We start from the raw sequence: 22,464 nt of genomic DNA on the forward strand, positions 1-22,464 counted from the left end.
GATTTCCCATGCTGATATCCCCGAAGATTCTCGGGCATCTTCGACAATTTGGCTATAGATTGTCTCATTACACGCTAAATAATATAATTATAGCCTAATTATATATATAGCCTATACATATATATAGGCAATATATATAATTAGGCAATATATATATACTGTATATTAGAGCTGTCAAGCGATTAAAATATTTAATCGTGATTAATCGCATTAATGTCATAGTTAACTATAATTAATCGCGATTAATCGCAAATTATTTTTCTATGCTAAATATCCCTTGATTTTTTTGTCCCATAATTCTTCTCATTTTAATTCTCTTATCAACATGGTGAAGTGCATCGGCTTGCCATGTGCAAATTATTTTTTATTGATAACAACATTGGCATATACACTGATCAAAACAGGACGATACAAAAAAAGAGCCTATAGTGCAATTAAACGACTGCTTTGAACAAATGTCATTTGAACATAGCAGTCAGGCTACTGCTTCTTTGTTGTGAGCCAAAGAAAAATAATTGCGTTAATCGCGCGATAAAAAAATTAACGCCGTTAAATTTGGTTTGCGTTAACGCCGTTAATAACGCGTTTAACTGACAGCTCTAATATATATACATAAAGCATTTGTGGCTGTGGCATAAACATAACTAGGGTGCACTGTACTATCTGCGCACACCCTTTCTGAAGCCTCTCTCTCGCTCTCTCTCTCTCTGTCCCTCCCTCTCTCTCTTTCTCTCTCTCTCGTACCGTTTTGTGGAGCACGTTAATTGTCTTAGAACACTCCCATTCAGAATGCATTGGTTTACATTTCGTTCTGTGTAACATGCAAAAAGTCCGACTATCGTGCTCTGGAACACGCTTCAATAGATTATCGTTCGTGCGCAGGAGCACGCAATCACGTGATACCGAGTTGCATGACCATGAGTTTCTCCAAGAAGGCAATCATCCCCGGTCACATCTTGGACGTTTCCTATTTGGAAATCACGTTTTTTAACAAATGAAAAATATGTGTAGACTAGATAGTCTATAATGAACCTTTATTTGTATTATTTTTATCTTTGGTCTTTTATATGCTTATATGTTCATGTTTTACCATAATTTGGGCTATTCTGGTTAATTTACCAGTAGGGAGGAGTTATGTTGATCCTCTCAACCAGGAAGACCATCATACAGGATATAGGGACACACACACTTCCACATCCTTTGGCAGTGATTCTCTTGGGGGAGACCAGAAACAAACACTACAGAGCGGTAGGACCAAGCCACCTGCCTGCTAGTATTTTTATAATCTTCATCCTCCCTGACCTGTTGCTCTCTTTCTGGTGATAGCCCCCCCGCTGTCATGGCACACGCACAAACGTGCCCCTCCGTGGATAATTGAGACCAGCTGTTGCAAGGTGCCTTCTCTCCCCCATGCAGGTGTGTGTGGAGATGACTGGTTTAACCTGTCGCACAATGATTTCTCACTGTGCAACAGGTGTGCAGCCTCACCCATTGCCCAGAGTCCTTCGTACTCGGCCAGGTGAGGCTGCCTAAACCAGCCATATGCCTGAAGAGTTGTAACGGACAGCTTAAAAGTGAAGGACTTTCTTGCTCCGGCCTGAACCGGTATCAATGCTGCAGCACAATGTCCTGAGCACAAGTTAAGTGCAGCGGTGGGAGGGATTGCTATACATTGTTTTCCCTTGTGCCCCTTTGGTTATTGTAGCCTTGTCTTAGGGGGCTGACACTGGAGCGGGAGCTGTCCTTGGTGCTGAGCGATGGCTGGTGAAACTTCTCAATACATGTCAGGATTAACACACACACACACACACACACACACACACACACACACACACACACACACACACACACACACACACACACACACACACACACACACACACACACACACACACACACACACACACACACACAGAGGTTCTGGTGAAACTTTTCAATGTGTCAATGCAATGAGAAGCCGCTGTCAGATGGGGCCCCAGGCCGTCACCTCATCATCTCAAGTGCACTGGGTGGAAGCTATTCATACTGAGCTAGTATCCTGTGTAATTATATTCATACTGAGCTAGTATCCTGTGTAGTTATATACTGAGCTAGTATACTGTTTAATTATATTCATACTGAGCTAGTATCCTGTGTAGTTATATTCATACTGAGCTAGTATCCTGTGTAGTTATATACTGAGCTAGTATACTGTGTAATTATATTCATACTGAGCTAGTATCCTGTGTAGTTATATACTGAGCTAGTATACTGTGTAATTATATTCATACTGAGCTAGTATCCTTTGTATTTATATTCATACTGAGCTAGTATCCTGTGTAATTATATTCATAATGAGCTAGTTTCCTGTGTAGTTGTATTCATACAGAGCTAGTATCCTGTGTAATAATATTCATACTGAACTAGTATACTGTGTAATTATATTTCTACTGAGCTAGTGTCCTGTGTAATTATATTCATACTGAACTAGTATCCTGTGTAATTATATTCATACTGAACTAGTATCTTGTGTAATAATATTCATACTGAACTAGTATACTGTGTAATTATATTTCTACTGAGCTAGTATCATGTGTAATTATATTCATAATGAGCTAGTATCCTGTGTAATTATATTTCTACTGAGCTAGTATCATGTGTAATTATATTCATACTGAGCTAGTATCCTGTGTAATAATATTCATACTGAACTAGTATACTGTGTAATTATATTCATACTGAACTAGTATCCTGTGTAATTATATTTCTACTGAGCTAGTATCCTGTGTAATTATATTCATACTGAACTAGTATCCTGTGTAATTATATTTCTACTGAGCTAGTACTCTCGTATCCTGTGTGGTACCACCAAAAAAGTGATTGATGGTTTTAATGCTCTTGCTCAGCACCAGGTCTGTGTCCTGCCCTTTACATAGTTAGCTGTTGTTCCAAGCCTCCTGACTCATTTGATCTGTCTTCCACACTGAGGAGCCCAGCAGCTCAATCTTTTCTCTCAGAACCTTTAGAACCGTATTAATGTTCTGCCTATTATTTTTGCAAACATCGATCAAAACCATTAGACGTGAGGTTGACGTTTCGATTTGACCCAATATTGTTATTATTAAGAGGTATTAATACTAGTATTACTATCCAATAGTAATTAGGGGCGAGGGAGGGCCATCAACCTTTCAATCAAACCTCTGCGCTAGAGATTTGAATCGTATTAGCTGGCGTTGACTGTCCGTAGTTCTCCGGTTGATGTTCTTTAAAGGTCCCATGGCATGCAACATTATGGATGTTATAGTGGGCCCCTAACCAATATTTGAAGACGTTCCCGAAATTCAGCCGTGGTTACATTCAGCCACTACAAGCCAGTTGTACATTGAGCTTTCACCAAACGCCCCGTTACGGTGTCTGTAGCTTTAATGCAAATGAGGAGGCGGGTCAAGGAGGAGGCTTAGGGTGTGGCCCTGAGTAGCTTTTTTGCCATGGTACCATGCGCTCTGTTTACAGTGGATGTATCGCAATGGCGAGGCGCATTCTGTAAATATTCTAGAACACTCTCCGGGTGCTGTGGCGGGAGTCCTGGAGCTCTATATCTAAATAATATCATATTATACATAGAGATCTTTATCATATAATATATAGATTATTATCACGGCCAAAAGCTCTGTGTGCCTCCAGACGATATTATGAATCTCAAACGACTGCGTCGGGTTCTCCGACGTCTCTGGTTCTTCCGCTTCCACATCAATCTGAAGTAGACTGTACCACGACATGGAGGAGAAGGGATTGTTCCCTGCGATTGTCTCCCGTCGGAGCCCCGCTGCCCGCTGACGAGGCACCACCGCCTCAGAGGCGGGCAGCGTGCCTCGCGACGGTGGTGCCTCGTGGTTCATGTACTTCAGGGAGGCAAAGCCAAAGTTATTTTCCCCCCAATTCCTTCTCAACCATGGCTGGGATAACCCCCACTACGAGTCTCGTTGTGGAAATACCAGAGACGTCAGAGAACCCAACCTGTTATTCGCCATAACACCAACAGCGGAACGGTTATCCAAATAACAAATAAGTGTACGACAGTCGTAGCTCATTGTCTCATTGGTGGGCCAAATTCTCTGGGCGGGCAAAGCAGGGAAGGAGAGGTAACATTTCCCCGTATGATGACATACAGGGAAAAATCCAAATCGGCGCTTCTGAGCTTTGTTTTTTCAAAGGCAGAGCAGGATACCTAGTGCTCGTTGTACACCTAACACCATTTCTTGCTACTGGGGCTAGGGGAACTCATATTAATATTAGAAAACCTCATAAAGTGAATTTTTCATGCCGTGGGATCTTTAAGTTCTTGTAATAATATCTAAAGTTGATGTTCTAAATAAATGTAAGAACATTTTTTGCATGACTATTTTGAGGGTTATTTTAGCTCATGCAGCGGTGCCGTAATTAATTTGAAACTTGGGGTGCAAAATTCAACTAATCAGGAGATTTCTCCCTAGGGCTTTAATTTATTAAGGTAGGTCTAAATGCGATTTTGTTCGCATTAGAGTTTGAGACCAAATAAGGGCATCACATTTCTTTCACACAACATTCAGTTATGTAATATCTTCAACGCTCCACTCAGACAAAAGCCTAGATGCTAGATGCTGCATGGAATGCTACAGTGTAGCCGCTACACTAAAATATTCTACACAAACGATGGGCAATATGAAAGCTGAGACTCAAAGGAGTCAAACGGCATGAGCCTCATCATTTTGTGAGCTTATTTCTATATGTGAAGGAACTAGATGTGAAGGTCAATAACATACCTTTCCAAATTACTACCACACACACACACACACACACACACACACACACACACACACACACACACACACACACACACACACACACACACACACACAGAGAAGAGGTGCAGCTTCAGAACAGCTCAGCTATTCCATATATTATCTCAAATTCAAACTTCAGCACATAAGCTATTTGTTTAACTCTTCACTTTATTTTTTCCAACCATTTTCCATTTAAATGGTGCATAGGTTGACATTGCTTACTCCATTTAGACTCTGTTCAAATCCCTTCACACATTTCTTTACTTCTTAAACTATGTGGCTTTACTCAAATATGCGTCCACCCTCACTCTGCACTACTGCACTCACCGCATTAAATTCATTTTCTAGTTTAAAGGTGCTGTTGGATTTTTTTCTGGCATAATGAATAGTATGGTAGTACCTAGTATAGGTTTATGGTAGTACCTAGTAGGTATTGGCACGCAAGGTTTGTTTCTCCATAACTTAAGTTGTAATGAGATCTGCGCCCTTGTATGGTAATATCAAACGGAAACGAAAGAAGCTGTATAAGAACGGCCACAAGAGGGCGATGTTGGCTCTTGTGTTGCGTAACTAGATCAGCTGTTTTCTTTTAATGAAAAATAAAGCTGCTCATGGTAACCGATATGAAGCAGTTACTGACTATAATTGTATATACTATGTATTTATATGTGTGTACTTTTAATACGAACTTAAATAGGGAATACAACAGAATTTATTAATATGTTTAAAAATATTACAACTTTAATGATGATAAGTATTAATAACCCTAACCCTAAGTATGTATTAAAGTTACATTTCTTATCATACAACAGAAGAACTGATCTCTGCCTTCCAACACAACCCTTTTCTGATATGAGCCATAATTATCACACATCAGTCCTTTAACTATCTCCGGTGATGCATATGGACTCCCACAAAATGTCTGCAGAAAATGAATCGGAGGTATACCTTGCAGTTAAAAACAAGAGAACATCTCCGAATCCAAATCCCTTTGAATGGGTGGCAGAGGCTGTTTGAGCAGGTTTTAGTCCATACCAAAGTTCCAACCATCTAAACAGAACCTCCTCATGAGCCTTGATGCATAATGTACAAACAACAAGGACTGAGTTTGGAGTCAACAAGGGCGACAAAGTTAAAAAGGGTTTGAAGTTTGATGTTGAAGTAACAATCAATCACACACGCACGCACACACCCGCACCCACACACACACACACACACACACACACACACACACACACACACACACACACACACACACACACACACACACACACACACACACACACACACACACACACACACACAAACTGTTTTGCTTTGTTCGGGAAGAAGCAGGGTGCTGTGGATAATCAAATGAATTGCAGAGTTCATAAACACTATTGTCTCTATGTCCATGTTGAACACGACCAACATTTTTTTGGTTTAATGAAGAAAATAATAAAGGTAATTATTAGAAAGGAATATGTCATTGTCATTTATCACTATCAGAATTAATGGTTTTAATGCTTTGGTCAATTTGTCAACGTTTTTTTATTTAGCTGACGTAGTACACACAGCTTAAAAAAACACACTCAGACTCTGTTGCTTACGCAAGCTTTTGAATCCTCAAATGACCAACAGAAAATGAAATGGATTCAGTTTCAAATAGGATTCAGTTTCATCCACATTTATTCTACTGTAATAATTGTGTTTATTACAAAAAACGAATAAAATACAAATTCTAATTCACCACTTGGAGACAAGATTATTTAAACAAATTCCCGCTTTTTCACAGCAGCAATACTGGCAACATAGTGAAAGAAAATGTGATCCATCTGCATTCTACACAGTGTTTGGTGCAAATGAGCAACTATGTACAATACCATACAATACAAAGATTCTCAAAGATATATTTTACAAAATTACGGTTGAACTTTATTTATCATCACAATAGATATTGTGAATCAGTATCCTATTATTGTTGTTAGCCACACTCTAAGTTCTAAGTAACTGTGTTGTTTATATCCCTTTATACTATCTCCTTTTGATCGCCCATTGGCACAAACATGATCATAAAGTTGACTTGACAAGAAGTTGAGGACTCTGACAATAGATTTAATAATTACATTTTTGAAAATGTTAGGGTTTTCCTATAATAATAAATGTTAATGTCTTCATTAGCATAGTTAGTTTCTTCCTCAGAAAGATTGTCTATAAATTGTGTAGATTTATGCTTAATGGAAAACAGTCAAACAATGTACCTCTACCAATATAACCTGCACCGGTTCAATGTAAGCAACATTTAGTGACCAAGTACATCTTAAACAATTTGTGGGTTTGAAATCCCAAAATCACTTACTGGCTTACTAGTAAGCATTTTGAAGAGTGTGTCAGTACCTATACACCACACTGATTACAAATTCAATAAATCCTGAAAAGTTGCGTTATTTTAATAGGTGGCCTTTGGCCCAAGTGTTTCGCATCACGGCCTCATTCTGTTCTCACCATCGCACCTCCCTCCTCCCCTCTTCCTCGTCGCCCTGCTCCGGACACCCGGCCGCCGCCACCGCCGCTCCCGCCGCTCCCGACGCTCCCGATGCTTCCGACGTTCCCGACGCTCCCGACGCTCCCGTCTCGCCCCTCAGCTCTCCCAGGTCCTCCTCAGAGCTGCAGGCGCTCCGCCGCGCTCCCCCGGAGAAGATGATCCTGCGATGCGACTGGACGCTGAGGTCCAGCAGGTCGAAAGAGTCGGAGGAGAAGAGGCTGTCCTCGCTCACGGCGCTGGAGGGTCTGCTGAGGGAGCCCCGCCCCCTCCCGGTGTCCCCCGCCTCCCGGAGCAGTCGCTGGAGGACCTCCGGGAACACGGGCGGGCCGGAGCGGCTCGGCCGCGGCTCGTCGGGCAGGTCCAGGCTGCGGGAGAACTTGCCGTTGCGCTTCAGAATACCCCCCCTTCTGCGGACGGCCTCGGTGCGCGCGGCGGCGACCTCGTGCGCCGGGTGGTCGCGGGAGAACACGTCGCCGGGGACACAGGCCACGCCTCCTCCTCCTCCTCCTCCTCCTCCTCCCGTTCCCACGGCGTTGGCCCGTCTCTCCGGGGGTAGGACGTAGCCGCACTCCCTGGTGCACAGGTTCTTGAGGATCCCCTTCTTTGGCGTTCTGAAGGCGGGTTGTCTGAGTGCAGCGGGAGCGGGCAGGCCGGGGGGGGGCGGGGCTTCAGTGTCCCCGCCGGCCGGCCCTGCGTTCCCCCGCCCGCAGGCCCGTGGGCCGGCGTTGCTGCCGGGCCGGGACGGAGCGCCGGACGGCAGGAGGAGCGCCGAGTCCAAACTCCTCTGGGCCTTGAGGATGCCCTTGGGCTTCCTTCGCTCCGCCGCCGAGGAGGACGTGCCGGCGGGGGCGGGCGCCGTGCCGCCGCCGGGAACGCAGCACGCAGCTCCGGGCGGCGTCCGGGGGACGGCGTTCTCCTTGCGCGACTTCCTGAGGCTCGACGCCGCCCAGCGCATCCTCCCCGCCGAACCCCCCCGCTCGCCTTTCAGGGGGAAGCTGAAGGAGAAGAGGTGTGGAGAGGGTTGGGACGGGTGGGAGGAGGAGGAGGAGGAGGAGGAGGAGGAGGAGGAGCAGCCGCCGGACCGCTGACACACGGGACCCACGGACGTGGCATTGGAGGCGGTGCTCCGATTCCGCCAGTCGATGTAGCGGGCCAGCATTGGCGAGGGGCAGTCTTGGTGCGGGGGCGAGGGGCAGTCACACAGGGCCTCGTCGTAACCCCAGTTCACCCACCAGTGGTTGGCCACATCCTCCACAGTGGCCCTCTCTTCCACGCGGACGGCCAGCAGCCAGTCGATGAGGGCACAGGCGTCTATGGAGGACAGAGGAAGGAGGTCCAACACGCTCTTAAATGCTGTCCCAAAGCAGTGGATCGAGGATCAACACATTCAAGCAGCCAAGCCTTTATTAACATTAAGACATACATAAACCTAATGTAAGGGGGGGCTGGGGCCAGGTACCTGAGGGCGGGTTGGGTTTGTGGTAGCGTCCTGCAGCGATCTGCTCCGTGAGAGCTGCATGACTTGCCGCGTCAAATGGCATGCTGCCATACACCAAGGCATATAATAAAACACCCAGCGCCCAGCAGTCAACCTAACACACACACACACACACACACACACACGAACACACACGCACACGAACACACACGCACACGCACACACACGCACACACCGCACACACACAGAATGAAAGGTTTACATGTCACTTATTGATGGTCACAGTTTTATCTTTAGACGTGCTTATTTCCTCAGAGCTTCCAGTTGTGGATTTGTTTGTGGATATTGTGTGATGACTGAATGAGTGAAGGGAATGCATTGACTAACCTCAGGACCCAGGTAGGGCAGTCCTTTAACTATCTCCGGTGATGCATACAGTGGACTCCCACAAAATGTCTGCAGATGACTGTTCTTCTGGTAACGGTTGGAAAGGCCAAAGTCTGCCAGCTGCAAGGAGGAATGAAAAACAATATTTCATAGCTGTTACGCGCTCTGTTTATAAGCATTATCATGTAATGATATTATATTTATAACCTGTAACCTGAGCATGACTGTGCGTACCGGTGGTGCCAGAACAGTTTGCACATGCACAATGATTCACTAGACACTAAAGCTTCTAAGAATAATATTCCAGGAATAAACCAGATTCCATTTCAGTGAGTCTGTACAGAAAAGTATTGATACATTGAATGACGAGGAGCAAGTACTTAGTAATAGAGACTGAAATAGATGTGTTGGACGGGAAGGCGGGGGTTACAAACACTCAAGCATGTGTGGGCCACAGTCGGGCTGAGGCCCCTCCTTATCTGAAGTGATTATTTGCACGCACGCTACCATGCTATCAGCTTTTTGAGTTGACAACGCGAGAGGGGTGGCAGCTGTGAGTTTGCCAAGAAGACAGGCATGGTGGCCAACGAGTCTGTATATAGAACACATCTCTACTCGGAAGAATGAATGCGAGTAAACACTGAGGATGAGGCGTGTGCGTGTGTGTGTGTGTGTGTGTGTGTGTGTGTGTGTGTGTGTGTGTGTGTGTGTGTGTGTGTGTGTGTGTGTGTGTGTGTGTGTGTGTGTGTGTGTGTGTGTGTGTCTGCGTGCATGTATGTTTACTATGTGTGTCCTTCAGTATAAATACAGCCCTGGCAGCAGCTCTAGTCGTTGCGCCAGAGCTAAGCATACAAGAGGCTGCTGCCCCCATTCCACCACTTTAGGGGAGCCATTCTTTAATCAGGGATGCCACACAAACACACACACACACACACACACACACACACACACACACACACACACACACACACACACACACACACACACACACACACACACACACACACACACACACACACACACACACACACTTTCTCTCTCCTAATCATACCACTTGGATGCACATGTTCGGAAATGACATGGAACATTTCCAAAGGCCACGGTTTACCATCTACTGTCTCCAATAACACCCGACACAGACCCATGTACTCACATGCACTCACATGCACTCACATGCACTCACATGCACTCACATGCTCTCACATTCACAATGCACTGGACTTGGAGCAACAAGTCACATGAAAAAGTCAGGAATCTTTTTTTATTCTGTTCCAAGGAATATCCTTTAAACATTTAACACCTGTCTCAGGTTCCTGTGATGTTAGATGAGAGATCATTAGATTTAACAAGCCTTCATGTTTTGGCTCAAGTCATTGAGCCAAAATTCATTCATTTAGAAAAGACACAATTATTGTCTTGTTGTGCTGACACAAAGGCAAGATAAATACAGAACCTCTAGCTAGCTTATGAATGAAATTGTTGCTTTCTGGGATATATTTTACAACAACACATTCCTGATGAGTCAAGTTGAAGGAGGGAATGAGGAATTGTACATTGTGAGTATTATGCACACACAATGGTGTTTGTTTTTTTAATGCCTGACAGACAAGGTATCTCATAGTAACACTCTCTGACTGGACCACTTGCCCATGGATTCCATGCATTCTGTGTATAAGGCTGTGGATGCCCAAATAAGGAAACAAAGAACCCTTCTATTCTGTTATAGTTCCTGGCACTACGTTTTAATTCTGGTTGCAGGCACATGCCTTTGCAGCAAATAAAGCTATTGTGGGTAGGAACGGTTCCAGCATATGTTCTGAATGTGAAAATTGTTAGCCCTTTATTTCCGAGTTGGAAAGAACACAGGCATGATTAAGCGTTTTGGCCCAAAAAGGCTGGATGATAGGAAACATTAAAGCACCTCAGATTAAAATCAGTTCATCATGACTTCCTTTAGTAAGATGTCAGCTAGATCAAAGAGGGCCTGAACTACAGCAGTAACTCACTTTGTATGTTCTCTTTGTATTAACAGTCACATTCTGTAACTTTCTATACCTTTGTAATAAATCTTCCATAAGAAGATAATACTTTTCTTTCTCTGAGTGGAAAAAGAAAAGTATTAACTGTTTTCTAAGTAAGAAAGTAAGACAATGCACACATGAAAGAAGAGCGGATAAAAGACATTATGTGCTGACAGTACCTTAACATTGAGGTCTTGATCTAAAAGGATGTTCTCCAGCTTCAGGTCCCGATGGACAACCCCATTCTGAAAGAGATCATAGTAGCAAGATGTTATGCCATTTGTCACCCCTTAATGTTTACAATCAGAACAACACTGGTTTCTCTCAGCTCTCAACAACACACCCTGTTGATCCATAGGAAGGGAATGTAACATCTCTCAATGCCTCAGGTTTTACAGAGGGTTTTGGATTGTCAATAATCTCTTCATAATACAATGCAATGCAATTGCCATTCCCCTGTTAGAGTCTAGAGAGACAGACAGACAGACAGACAGACAGACAGACAGACAGACAGACAGACAGACAGACAGACAGACAGACAGACAGACAGACAGACAGAGAATTAGGGAGGCTTTCAGATAGTGGTAAATCCTCGTCATGAGTGAGGAAGTGCTTTGTTTGTGTTAACTAATCTGACATGTTATTTGAGACTTAGGGTACATTAAGTAATTAGATTCTAAGAACAGCACAAAAATATGAAGAGAAAGAGAAAGACAGAGAGATACATAGAGAGAGATACATAGAGAGAGAGAGAGAGAGAGAGAGAGAGAGAGAGAGAGAGAGAGAGAGAGAGAGAGAGAGAGAGAGAGAGAGAGAGAGAGAGAGAGAGAGAGAGAGAGAGAGAGAGAGAGAGGATGGAGTGTGTAACGTGGGGGGTGAGATGGAGAGCCAGGTTTACACTACTCTCTCTTGTTTCATACATTTAGTAACACTGAGTACGTAGTTAATTTGAAGAATGGGAGACATGGGACCACATCTAAGGGCTTTGTTGACCACCCGGGAATGAATGCAATGTAATGTGAGGGTATTGCCAGATCCTTATACAGTCATTACCTAATGCACTGTAATGATTCTTCCTTCCTTTATACTCTTACGAATATTCTCGTGGAGTAAATGACCTTAGACCTTAGAGATTGTACTAAAATCTGTGTTGGAGCATGTGTGTGACAGGAAGGCATTTACACAAAACATCTGTGTAAACAGTTAAACATTTAAACCTATTATGCTGGAACATTCTTTGTTCCAGTGCCTCTGAAGCCCAATCCAGAACCAAAGTGTTGTTATTATTCTTTATAGTTATGCCTTAACTTTACATTGAAAAAACATAGCTGTACACTTTGGATTTTTAAATACTGTTACCCCATTTCTCCAGAGCCCACCTTCACATACCCTGCCTTAGAAAGCATAATAAATAATTCAGAAGAGAGAGGAACATTCACAGCTGTTAGTCGCAGTGGGGCAAAAAATAGCTTGCCATGCTCCTGAGAGTGGTGCAGCAGTAAGGAGCAAGACTGTCAAAGATCTGCCGCCAGGTGGACGGAACACAGGCAGTAATTGTCATCGTTTCCACTTTGTTTTGCCTTAACGCATAAAGTACTTTTATCACTGTACAGCATGTCAGGTAAATGCTCTTTGTTGTTGTTCTATACTAGAGAGATCCCTGTTTTCCTTTTATTTAAAATCCATTAAAAAGCCATTCTCTCTGCCTTGCCATATCACATTTGGAATGAGCCGACCTGAACTTGTTGCTTGCAACGTGTGTCGTTGTTCAACTGGATCCATTTAGGAAAACTGTAAAAAGGCAAGCCTGCATTCTTATTAGCCCACAAAGTCTTAAAACTTCTGTCAAGTTTTCCTGCGGTTTAGGATTAGGATTTAGTAGAGTAGAGTAGAGTAGTAGAGTATGCAACTCTCAACTTGCTGCAGAGCATTGAACTCTATGGCATGCGAAAAAAAGAATACATTTGCCAGCAGCAAATTATGAATATATTTGTGTAAAATTAGCTTGAGCCTATAGGCCTTGTATGTAAAGCTTTGCTATGTGAGGGAATGCGACTGTGTTAAATCTAGAGTACCGGTAGGTGTTTAATCTAATATATCGAGTATTTGCAGAAGAATACTGCAAATACATGTGTGGAGGTGTTTGTGTGTGTGTGTGTGTGTGTGTGTGTGTGTGTGTGTGTGTGTGTGTGTGTGTGTGTGTGTGTGTGTGTGTGTGTGTGTGTGTGCGCCCACGTATGGATGTTCTTGTGTGTATGCACATGTGCATGTGTTTGTATGTGTGTTTGTGTGTGTGTGTCTACTGACCTTGTGACAGTAGTGGACTGCGGAGGTGATTTGCCTGAAGATGTCTCTGGCCTGTGCCTCTGACAGTCTCCGGTGCTCGTGGACGTAGTCGTACAGCTCCCCTCTGCTAGCGTACTCCATCACAATCACAATCTTATCCCGACTCTCAAACACTGCGGGAGGGAAAAATAACACACAATTATGATGCACACTTATATTAGTTATATTACGATGCATTGGATAAAGATGTGACGCACAGTAAAGTAGACTGAACACTGAACCCCTGATGTTAACCTTTGATTTTAGCCAACCATGGATAATCTATGACGGAATCAAACCAACATGTTTTGGTTGAAAGTGTGATTTGACACACAATTTCCTTCCATTATTTGAAGGAAATTGTGTCACAGGCCAATTCGGGTGTGTGTGTGTGAGTGTTATCATCACATGTGATGTCACCTTCGAAAAAGCGTATGATGTTGGGATGACGGAGTGATGCCGTGATCTCTATCTCCCGTTGGATGTGGACTCTGTCCAGGTCTTCGGTGATTCGCTCTTTACGAATGGACTTGATCGCCACCTGTTGAACGGGAGGGGTGTGCTGTCCTTAGTATTTAATCCGAATATCATAGCAGGCTCAAGCTTTTGGATATTGTCGAAGCAAACCATTAATCGGGTTAGTGAGGGTCACCCGAGTCCCATAAAAAGTGTAAGATAGACTAGAACTGGGTTGTGGTTGTGCATACGCATTCTAACAAGCTCTGTTTGTTTGGCCATTATCGCTGACACATCCCTGGCAGTCCTTGTCGCAATCACATTATTCCACAATGGCATACACAGTATAACAGCAGCAACCACATAGGCTATACCTTACATATGGGCTGTCACCGATCAACCTGCAAACACACACATCACAAACACACACACATACACACACAGACCAACACACACACACACACACGGGTCTGCTCTCGAACACACAATGCCACACAGAAGGCCGGAGTATTAGAGGTGATTATGTGGGCTTCGGGGTTGGCCAGGCGGGCACCGTGCCTCTTGTGATCTGAACTCTTGACAGCTGTTCTGTTCACACTCTTCCTTCTTAATCTCCCACACCATTCCCCCGATGTAAGCCCCTATTCACAGAACATTATACGCCCGTATAAGACCCCCAAAATACTTTAGGATGCAGAAACTCCTCATCCAAACATCACCATTTATGGACGAGGGGGATCAGTTAGACGGACGATGAATCATGGGGGTGCGCTGCTTTGTCAATTGTATTCCCAAACGGGGATGAAGTGAGGGTAGAAGAGAATGTGAACAGTGATGGGGCACTGGTGCTCTGTACTGTAATTAAATGATAATGCAAGTGGTCGCATTATGCATGCACAACTGCAGGTCTTCATGCCATAAGACGTTACTGGATCTCCAGTCTGCTCTACAATGGTATACTGCTGTCTAGTTTAAGTTCAAGCTCAAGTTCAAGTAATTCATTGTAAGATGCACAGAACAACACAGATTCAGTCACTGGAAACAACCTATTTAGGGAATAATATAGTCATATTAGAAATTAGACTGGTGCGTTCCCCTGACCGTTAAGACTTCATATCAGTCGTGGTGGTGGTGCGGGTGAGGCCTCCTGTGGTCAGCATACTTCATGCAGTTTGCCGACAAGTCTTTGGGTTCTTTTGAACTGGCTGAAACCTCTCGCAAATCATTAGATTATACTGATTTCCCCCTCTCCATTTAGATCCCACTGGTCTCGTTCAGTGACCACACCGAAACCGCATGTGCGTATATAACAAATTTGTCTGCGAATGTCTTCTGTGTCCTTTATCGTCTCAGCCAGCCTAAATTATATTTACTTATTTTGAAGTACGCTGCCCGCTTCTGAGACTCCAAACAGAAGACTTATGGACGGGAATCAAAAGGGACCTCCTGATAAGAAATTATCGTAAGCTAACGATATCTGAGTTCACATACAATATGTAGTGCGATTCTGCAAATAATGAGATTCTTTCAATTTTGCGATACGATATTATATTATATATTTCTGTACGGTTTTATATTGTGTGTTCAGTTTCCACAAGTCTGCCATCATTTTTCATTCCAAGTGTGTCCGAACAGAACAAAGAAAATGCAAATGTACTTCAGGCAAATCTGTAGGATGCTACCGTTACTTTGCTTCGGCTAAGATACCATTGATGTTTGTGGCTTTATGTTTATTTTGGATGTTTTCTTTTTTTTGTGGGACCGGCAGACCAAAAGGAGAACCATGGTGGAGCCTTGGAGCCCCAGAGTGTCTCCCAGGGCCACTCGCTCGGCTCACACACTCTGCAGGAAGGAATTTGTAGCCATTGGAGGAGACTTGTTTCACACGCTCTTTAACCACACTTGTTATGTAACACGCATGCTGCACATGTATGCACGCACACACATGGACGCACACACATACACACACTTACACACACACACACGCACTCTCACTCAAAGAAATAAGAGGAAGTGAAAGTATGGGAAGGGAGAATAAAGAATTAAACTGCGGACATTCAGAGCTGTCAAGATGAAATATAGTAGCTTTCAATGTGTATGTATGTCCTGATAATAGATTTGTTGAATAAATGCCAATGTGCTTTTCCTGATAATAGATGGGGGATATTTCTGATAGGACACGGGGGGAAGGAGGTGTTTGTGTCCATGATCTCACCCTTGCACACTACAGATACAGTACAGTATGTGTTTGTTTGTGTCTCCATACAGATGCATGTGTGTGTGAGACTGTGTTTCACTGGATTATCCTTCCCAGTGAAACGTTTACACAGTCACAGTCTAATTGCTTGGCTCAACAATGAACAGTGTGTGCGTCAGATGAGCGCTGATGTAGATCCAACACAATTAACACCCTGTGTGATCCTCTCAAACTGAAGAAGCCATGTATTTCTATGAAGACTTTTTGCAGAGCCACGTGTACTTCCCACTCAAGGAACTTTGACTTTAATTGTACAGTAGTCTCGGAAAGACAGTGTCTCAACACAGAATATTTTTGTCAGCTTGGTTAAATGTTACTTAATGTTACTGTACATGCCTAACATTGAGTGTTGGTGTGTGTGTGTGTGTGTGTGTGTGTGTGTGTGTGTGTGTGTGTGTGTGTGTGTGTGTGTGTGTGTGTGTGTGTGTGTGTGTGTGTGTGTGTGTGTGTGTCACACATACAGACACTCACACATCCCAAGTGTGACTTTCATTCAATCTTAGATTAGCAACTGCAATACAGTCAGAAAGAAATACTAGACTTTTCTATGGGTCAAAAGTTGTGGAAATGTCTGCTGTAACCAAGTGATTATTCTCTAACGGTCCTTCCACCTTTATCCACTAATCTCTCTGGATAAGTCCATGGGCATCAATAATGTTTTATCTATGTCTCCATAGCTCTCTCTCACTTACTCACTCAACACTGCCTCTCTGCTTCTATACACCCCCCCCCCCCACACACACACACACACACACACACACACACACACACACACACACACACACACACACACACACACACACACACACACACACACACACACACACACACACACACACACACACACACACACACACACACACACACCCCATCTCTTCTGCTCTGTCTCAGACAACAGACCCGTGGTCCTGTTTCCAAAAATAACGTCAGTTTTGTTTCAAAGAATCTGTGGTATGCAATGAGGAATTCACCTCCCACCCTCACCCACCACCACTAGCCCCTCTAAATCACCTCCCCATATTGTTTCTATTAAAGCTCCACCTATTCCTTGTTTTCATTTTACACCACAACCTAAGGCTGGGCTATATGGATGAAGCTATTGTCATAATACTTGTGGGGAATGTCGATAAATATCCCGATAAGCTTTTGTATTCAAATACCATTCTAGTCAAGGGCCATTCCATCGAGAATGGAAATGTAAACGTAAACTATCTCTGTGGCATTTCAAACCTCATATTGATCATCTGAAGAGCATATCTCCATTCATGGTTTTCCACGCTAACCCTGGGTCTGGCCATGAGTCGATATCTTAATTTTATGAAACACAATTACATTCTAGATAACAATTGATAATATTGAAATTTTGCTGTATGTTGGTCTGTCTATCCATCTGTAGATCCCTTCCCATCCTTAGTAGCTGATGCAGAGAACCTGAAAGGGTCCTCGTGTTTGACTTGGATCCCCAGTGTCCTTTGGCAAAGGGGTAAAGGGGTGTGGACACATGTAGACATAAACCTGGGATTAATTGAAATAATCTGGCAACAAATTTAGTTTTTAACATCATTTTTTTTACTATCTTAGATGTTCCCCAACTGTGATGTTGCCCATGAAAAGTATTTGTTTGGTCAGTGTTCGTGTTTCAGTGTGTGTGTGGAAACAAAATGCTTGTAATCGAGGAGCATGTCAGAGATTTGGAGGGGGGACCCCCATAGTTTTCTATTGTTGCAGAGTGAGTGAGTCACATAACAGGTATCTGTAGCCTTGGCAACACAGGGATAACGTGCAGCATGCAGTAGCAGCCCAATGGCTGACCCACAAAATTGTTGTCCTTAAATTTAGGCTACATAACACTGCCCTACGCTTGGACGCACACAGAAGTACGCATGCTCTCTCTCTCTCTCTCTCTCTCTCTCTCTCTCTCTCTCTCTCTCTCTCTCTCTCTCTCTCTCTCTCTCTCTCTCTCTCTCTCTCTCTCTCTCTCTCTCTCTCTCTCTCTCTCTCTCTCTCTCTCTCTCTCTCTCTCTCTCTCCTCGGGCATCCCTCTTAGCACCGTGAAGGATTGTCTTAACGCTAAAATGCATGTTAAAACTAAAATGCTGAGAAAAGTGCATGATTATTGGTATCTGTTCAATCGGCGTCAGTTTCTAAACCACCACCGTAGTTTGTGCCGGTCAGTCTAACACCAACAAGTCACCATAAAAAACATCAAGTGTTTCTCACTGTGTTTTGGGTTGTCCTCTCCATCGCCTTCTTCACTTTGCCATAGGTTCCTTTACCTAGAGTCTCCATCACCTCGAAGCGGTGTTTCAAATTGTGCTTATGCTGATGCGTTTTCACCTCCACCGGGGTTGCTGTTGTTGTTATGGATGTTGTTGTTGTTGTTGTGGTCGTCATCAGACTCCGCACACCGCTGTTGCTATTGTGACCGAGATGTCCCGGGGAGACCTCGCCGGTGCCGGACTGGTTGCAGGTAGACTCCGTTAGCAGGCATTGGACCTGGGACGGGTCACTGGTGTTCATCGTGCCACTGTTGCTGCGTGCCTCCCGCCTGCCCATCTTCTCTGCGCACCTGTCACTTAAGATTGCTTATCTGAACGGAACCAGAAGCCAATAGAGTAACGTGTACAAAAAATGAGGGATATTAACAGCTGTGGTGAGATGTTATAATGAAAAGACTTTTTTCTGCATCTAGCCTATATGTCGTGGAGGCTCCACGCTCCACTGCATTGTCGTCCTCTCCTCTTAAAGGGCAGAGTAGCGGAACAACTACAACACCAACGATGGGAGCGATGGGCGGAGCTACCTCATACCAATAGCTGTCATAGCAACCGAAGGGCTAATTTAGGGACCTCTTGGTTCCGCTGGTCCGCTCCACCGTCGACCAACTGTTGGGGAATGCTAAGAATTCCAGTCAGAACGAGGCAGCATCCTTAATTCAGCACTACTTCCACGCTTTTGACGTCAAGGCTGGTCAGTGATGATGTGTCACAACGGTTTATCTATTATATTATAGACAGGTTCGTCAACATATTATTAAACATGATAATGCAGGAATATTTTTATTGACTCATATATAATAACTTTTCCTTTCAAATGTCTGTTCCTGTAGAACAGATAACAAAACAACACATTAAATATAAGTGTCGTTTGCATGCTTCTCCCATTGGTCTACATATACCATAAAAGTTCATGAAAAAACAATAGAATAGAATTGAATGGAATTATTGTTGTACTGGCCAAACTAATGGAGTATTCAGACAAATCAAACAACTATTAAAAGTGAAAAATTCTAGAATAGTTAAGGTGCAATATATAAATATAATATCTTGCTGAAACCAAGTAATAGGATTCAACCTCCATAGATGTCCACCTACCATGGTGGTAAGAATGGAGGATTGACATGACGTTGACCTCTTGTTCAAGAAGACTAGACTGAGGGTGTGAGCTGTTCCCTGGGAGGGAGGCTGGTCTACAGTCAGCCTCACTGTCATCCACCACAGGGCTTCCCAGCACTTGAACTACTTGGGTGGTTTGGTCATCCTATGTCTGCCTGTGTCTGCCTGCACGTGAAAGAAATAATTACCTACCCCCCTGATTTCCAGTTATACTGAATAATCGGCTTAGATCGTGAGTCAGCAGCGCCGGCCTCGGAGTGTGTCCATTGTGTTTCTGCAACAGGCTGCATGTGTAGCCGCTTTTGTTGGACTCACATCACCAAGAAGGACTGAGTCACCCGTTGTCATTGGCCACACACACATAAGGCTGACAGCTCATTGGCTGGGAATCCCCTGACCCTCCCTGCTGCAGCATCACCATTATACAGCCGTCTCATGTACGCTGAACGAGTGTACAGATCACTATGTTCCAGATGGACAGACCACAGCCTTTCCTCCTCTTTGCACGACACACTGCTCACACACCTTTCCTTGCCTGGGGCCAATTTTGAGTTCTAAGTTGATGCAAATTTTGGTTCTCTGTTGTCGATTTGATTGAGGACAGCCAGTACCCTGCATGATTAGTTGGCACCAAGACCTTCACTAAGCCCACCCAGGTAGAGGGGGTGGGGGAGAGGAGGAAGAGGAGGAGATCTGGGAGAGCTCAGAGATCCTTGATGAGGTAGGGACGGCTGGGTCAATCATCACCTGAGAAGTATTTGGACGAAAGGCCTCCTGTTATTATTTTCACCAGACTGATTGATGGTAGATCCCATGGCTTCTCGGAATGATAACACCGGACCGACACTATTATAATCCAGAATAAATCACAGGACTACGGAGAAAGCCTGTTTGAGAATCATCTATCCGTTTTGAGTATCAAAAAAAGATTGGGTCTTTTTTCTTTACTTTTTCCCTCCTCGCATTATTACTGCCACCTAGTGGCCCAGGGATGAAAAGGTTTGAAAAAGAAGAGTTTGAGTTTGAATTGAGATAATAAGATATAGCCAATAGAAAAATCTCCGTAGAACACGAGGAAAGTTTGTACAGAATCATAGGTGTAGATGTTTCCTTCTTTACTAAAGAAAAGATAAAACACACACACACACACACACACACACACACACACACACACACACACACACACACACACACACACACACACACACAAACACACACACACACACACACACACACACACACACACACACACACACACACACGCACACACATACACATCAACACACACATAATAGGTTCCAACTTCATCCATCTTGCGATAAACATCTACAGACATATCTGACCAACAGAATTATATTTTGGTTGTAAAATCATTGATTCCGTGTACCATATCACCATATAATTTCCTCATAATTTCAAATTATTCGTTTAGTTCAGCCAACCTAACTTTTTATGAATGTAAAGAAAATAATTTAAAAATAAGCTGTAATATCAAGGTATAGTGGACTAATAACATGAGCAGCTTGTTGGAAATCAGTACAATCAGTACATTTAATAAAGTCAGATGTGTGAGATATCTTGTTGGTGACATTTCTAGAGTCTTATTATCTTTGAAACGGACAACCTGCAACAACAATGTTTTTCAACGTGAACGTATTTTAAAGTCACTTCTTAATAACAGTAATGAACTTAGTTCAAATGGAAATTAGGACATAAAACTAAATGAGAGGGGGGGGGGTGAAACGTGACAAACCCACACATACAGACAAACACAAGCACACACATAATCGTAAAAGGTGTGTCTGTTTTCCAAACTGCTGGTAGGCTGTCACTAACCATTGTTTAGTTAATATGCTTGCATAAGCAACACGTGTTTTTGCCAATACAATTTGAGAACGAAAATGTAATCTTTGGACACCTGGTAAAATTACATAATAGTCAACAGGTTTTTTTCTCTAGCAGAAAAGTTCGCTATAAATCATTAATGTGTGTATAAACATTCACTTGGAGATCTCTTTTTGTATGTAGAAATCATTAACATAATTTTGTTTCCACACACACTCAAGTGCTGAATTCCTTAAACATTTCCTCTTTGATGGTTGGCTCTTTGCCAAACACTCATCAAACACAATATATATCAGATTTCTTTGCTTTCTCTCTTTTATTTTCATCGTCGATATATGTAAACAACATAGCCTTTTGAATTGTACTCTTTGAAGTGTGTGTGGGAGAGAGAGAGAGAGAGAGAGAGAGAGAGAGAGAGAGAGAGAGAGAGAGAGAGAGAGAGAGAGAGAGAGAGAGGGAGAGGGGGGGGGGGGGTTCAAGGTGAACAGCCAATATGTGACACCCAAAGAAGAGGCCCCCTTAGCAGGGAACACATGGAGACAGTACCTAGGTGGTAAAGGGTGGTTAAGTAAAAAGTTAACGATTTGCTTCAGAATGTAGTTGCTTCACTCAAACTAAATGTACAAAAACAGAACGTCATTTAGTTGAGTTAAGGAGAGATTGACAGGCAGTGTTATGTGAGCAGGGAGGGGAAAGCATTGTTGATGTAACAAATGAACTTGTCACATTGGATTAAAGCAGTGTCTAAATGTAAATGTACTAAAACATTTTTACTAGAATTATGTATGGACTTATATTTTGACTCAATAAATTCCAAAGCAAATATTCACCTTTCACTTCACCATATTTACGCCTGAATTCCCTATAATACATTGCATTGTATTATTATATTACATGGCTTTTTATTACAACACTGGCTATATATATTTTTGTTTTATACCTTTAATCAAGTAAACAGTATTCATATTTTAATATCAATATACACTATTTACATATGGATATCAAGCATACAAT

General features: G+C 43.2%; 1 protein-coding gene across 1 annotated transcript; it reads right to left on the reverse strand.

The window, feature by feature from the left end:
- Nucleotides 1-6,210: 6,210 nt before the first annotated feature.
- On the reverse strand, nt 6,211-19,095 carry LOC115550506 (NUAK family SNF1-like kinase 1). Its single transcript, XM_030365606.1, has 7 exons — nt 18,431-19,095; nt 13,918-14,038; nt 13,480-13,631; nt 11,352-11,417; nt 9,152-9,271; nt 8,786-8,918; nt 6,211-8,637 (listed from the first exon to the last, which is right to left on the reverse strand). The coding sequence occupies exons 1-7, from the start codon at nt 18,764-18,766 to the stop codon at nt 7,283-7,285; spliced, it is 2,283 nt and encodes a 760-aa protein (XP_030221466.1). The 5' UTR covers nt 18,767-19,095; the 3' UTR covers nt 6,211-7,282.
- Nucleotides 19,096-22,464: the final 3,369 nt, after the last annotated feature.

The sequence above is a fragment of the Gadus morhua genome, chromosome 1 (genome assembly GCF_902167405.1).
Source record: "Gadus morhua chromosome 1, gadMor3.0, whole genome shotgun sequence".
Lineage (NCBI taxonomy): Eukaryota > Metazoa > Chordata > Actinopteri > Gadiformes > Gadidae > Gadus > Gadus morhua.

What these genes read in the sequence shown, in the direction of transcription:
- LOC115550506 (XM_030365606.1), bottom strand. Translation starts at nt 18,766, where the DNA reads ATGGGCAGGCGGGAGGCACGCAGCAACAGTGGCACGATGAACACCAGT. An exon ending in CAGTCCACTACTGTCACAAG is followed by an intron (nt 11,418 to 13,479) that starts GTCAGTAGACAC and finishes GATCTCTTTCAG; the next exon opens with AATGGGGTTGTCCATCGGGA. An exon ending in ATCAAGACCTCAATGTTAAG is followed by an intron (nt 9,272 to 11,351) that starts GTACTGTCAGCA and finishes TCCTCCTTGCAG; the next exon opens with CTGGCAGACTTTGGCCTTTC.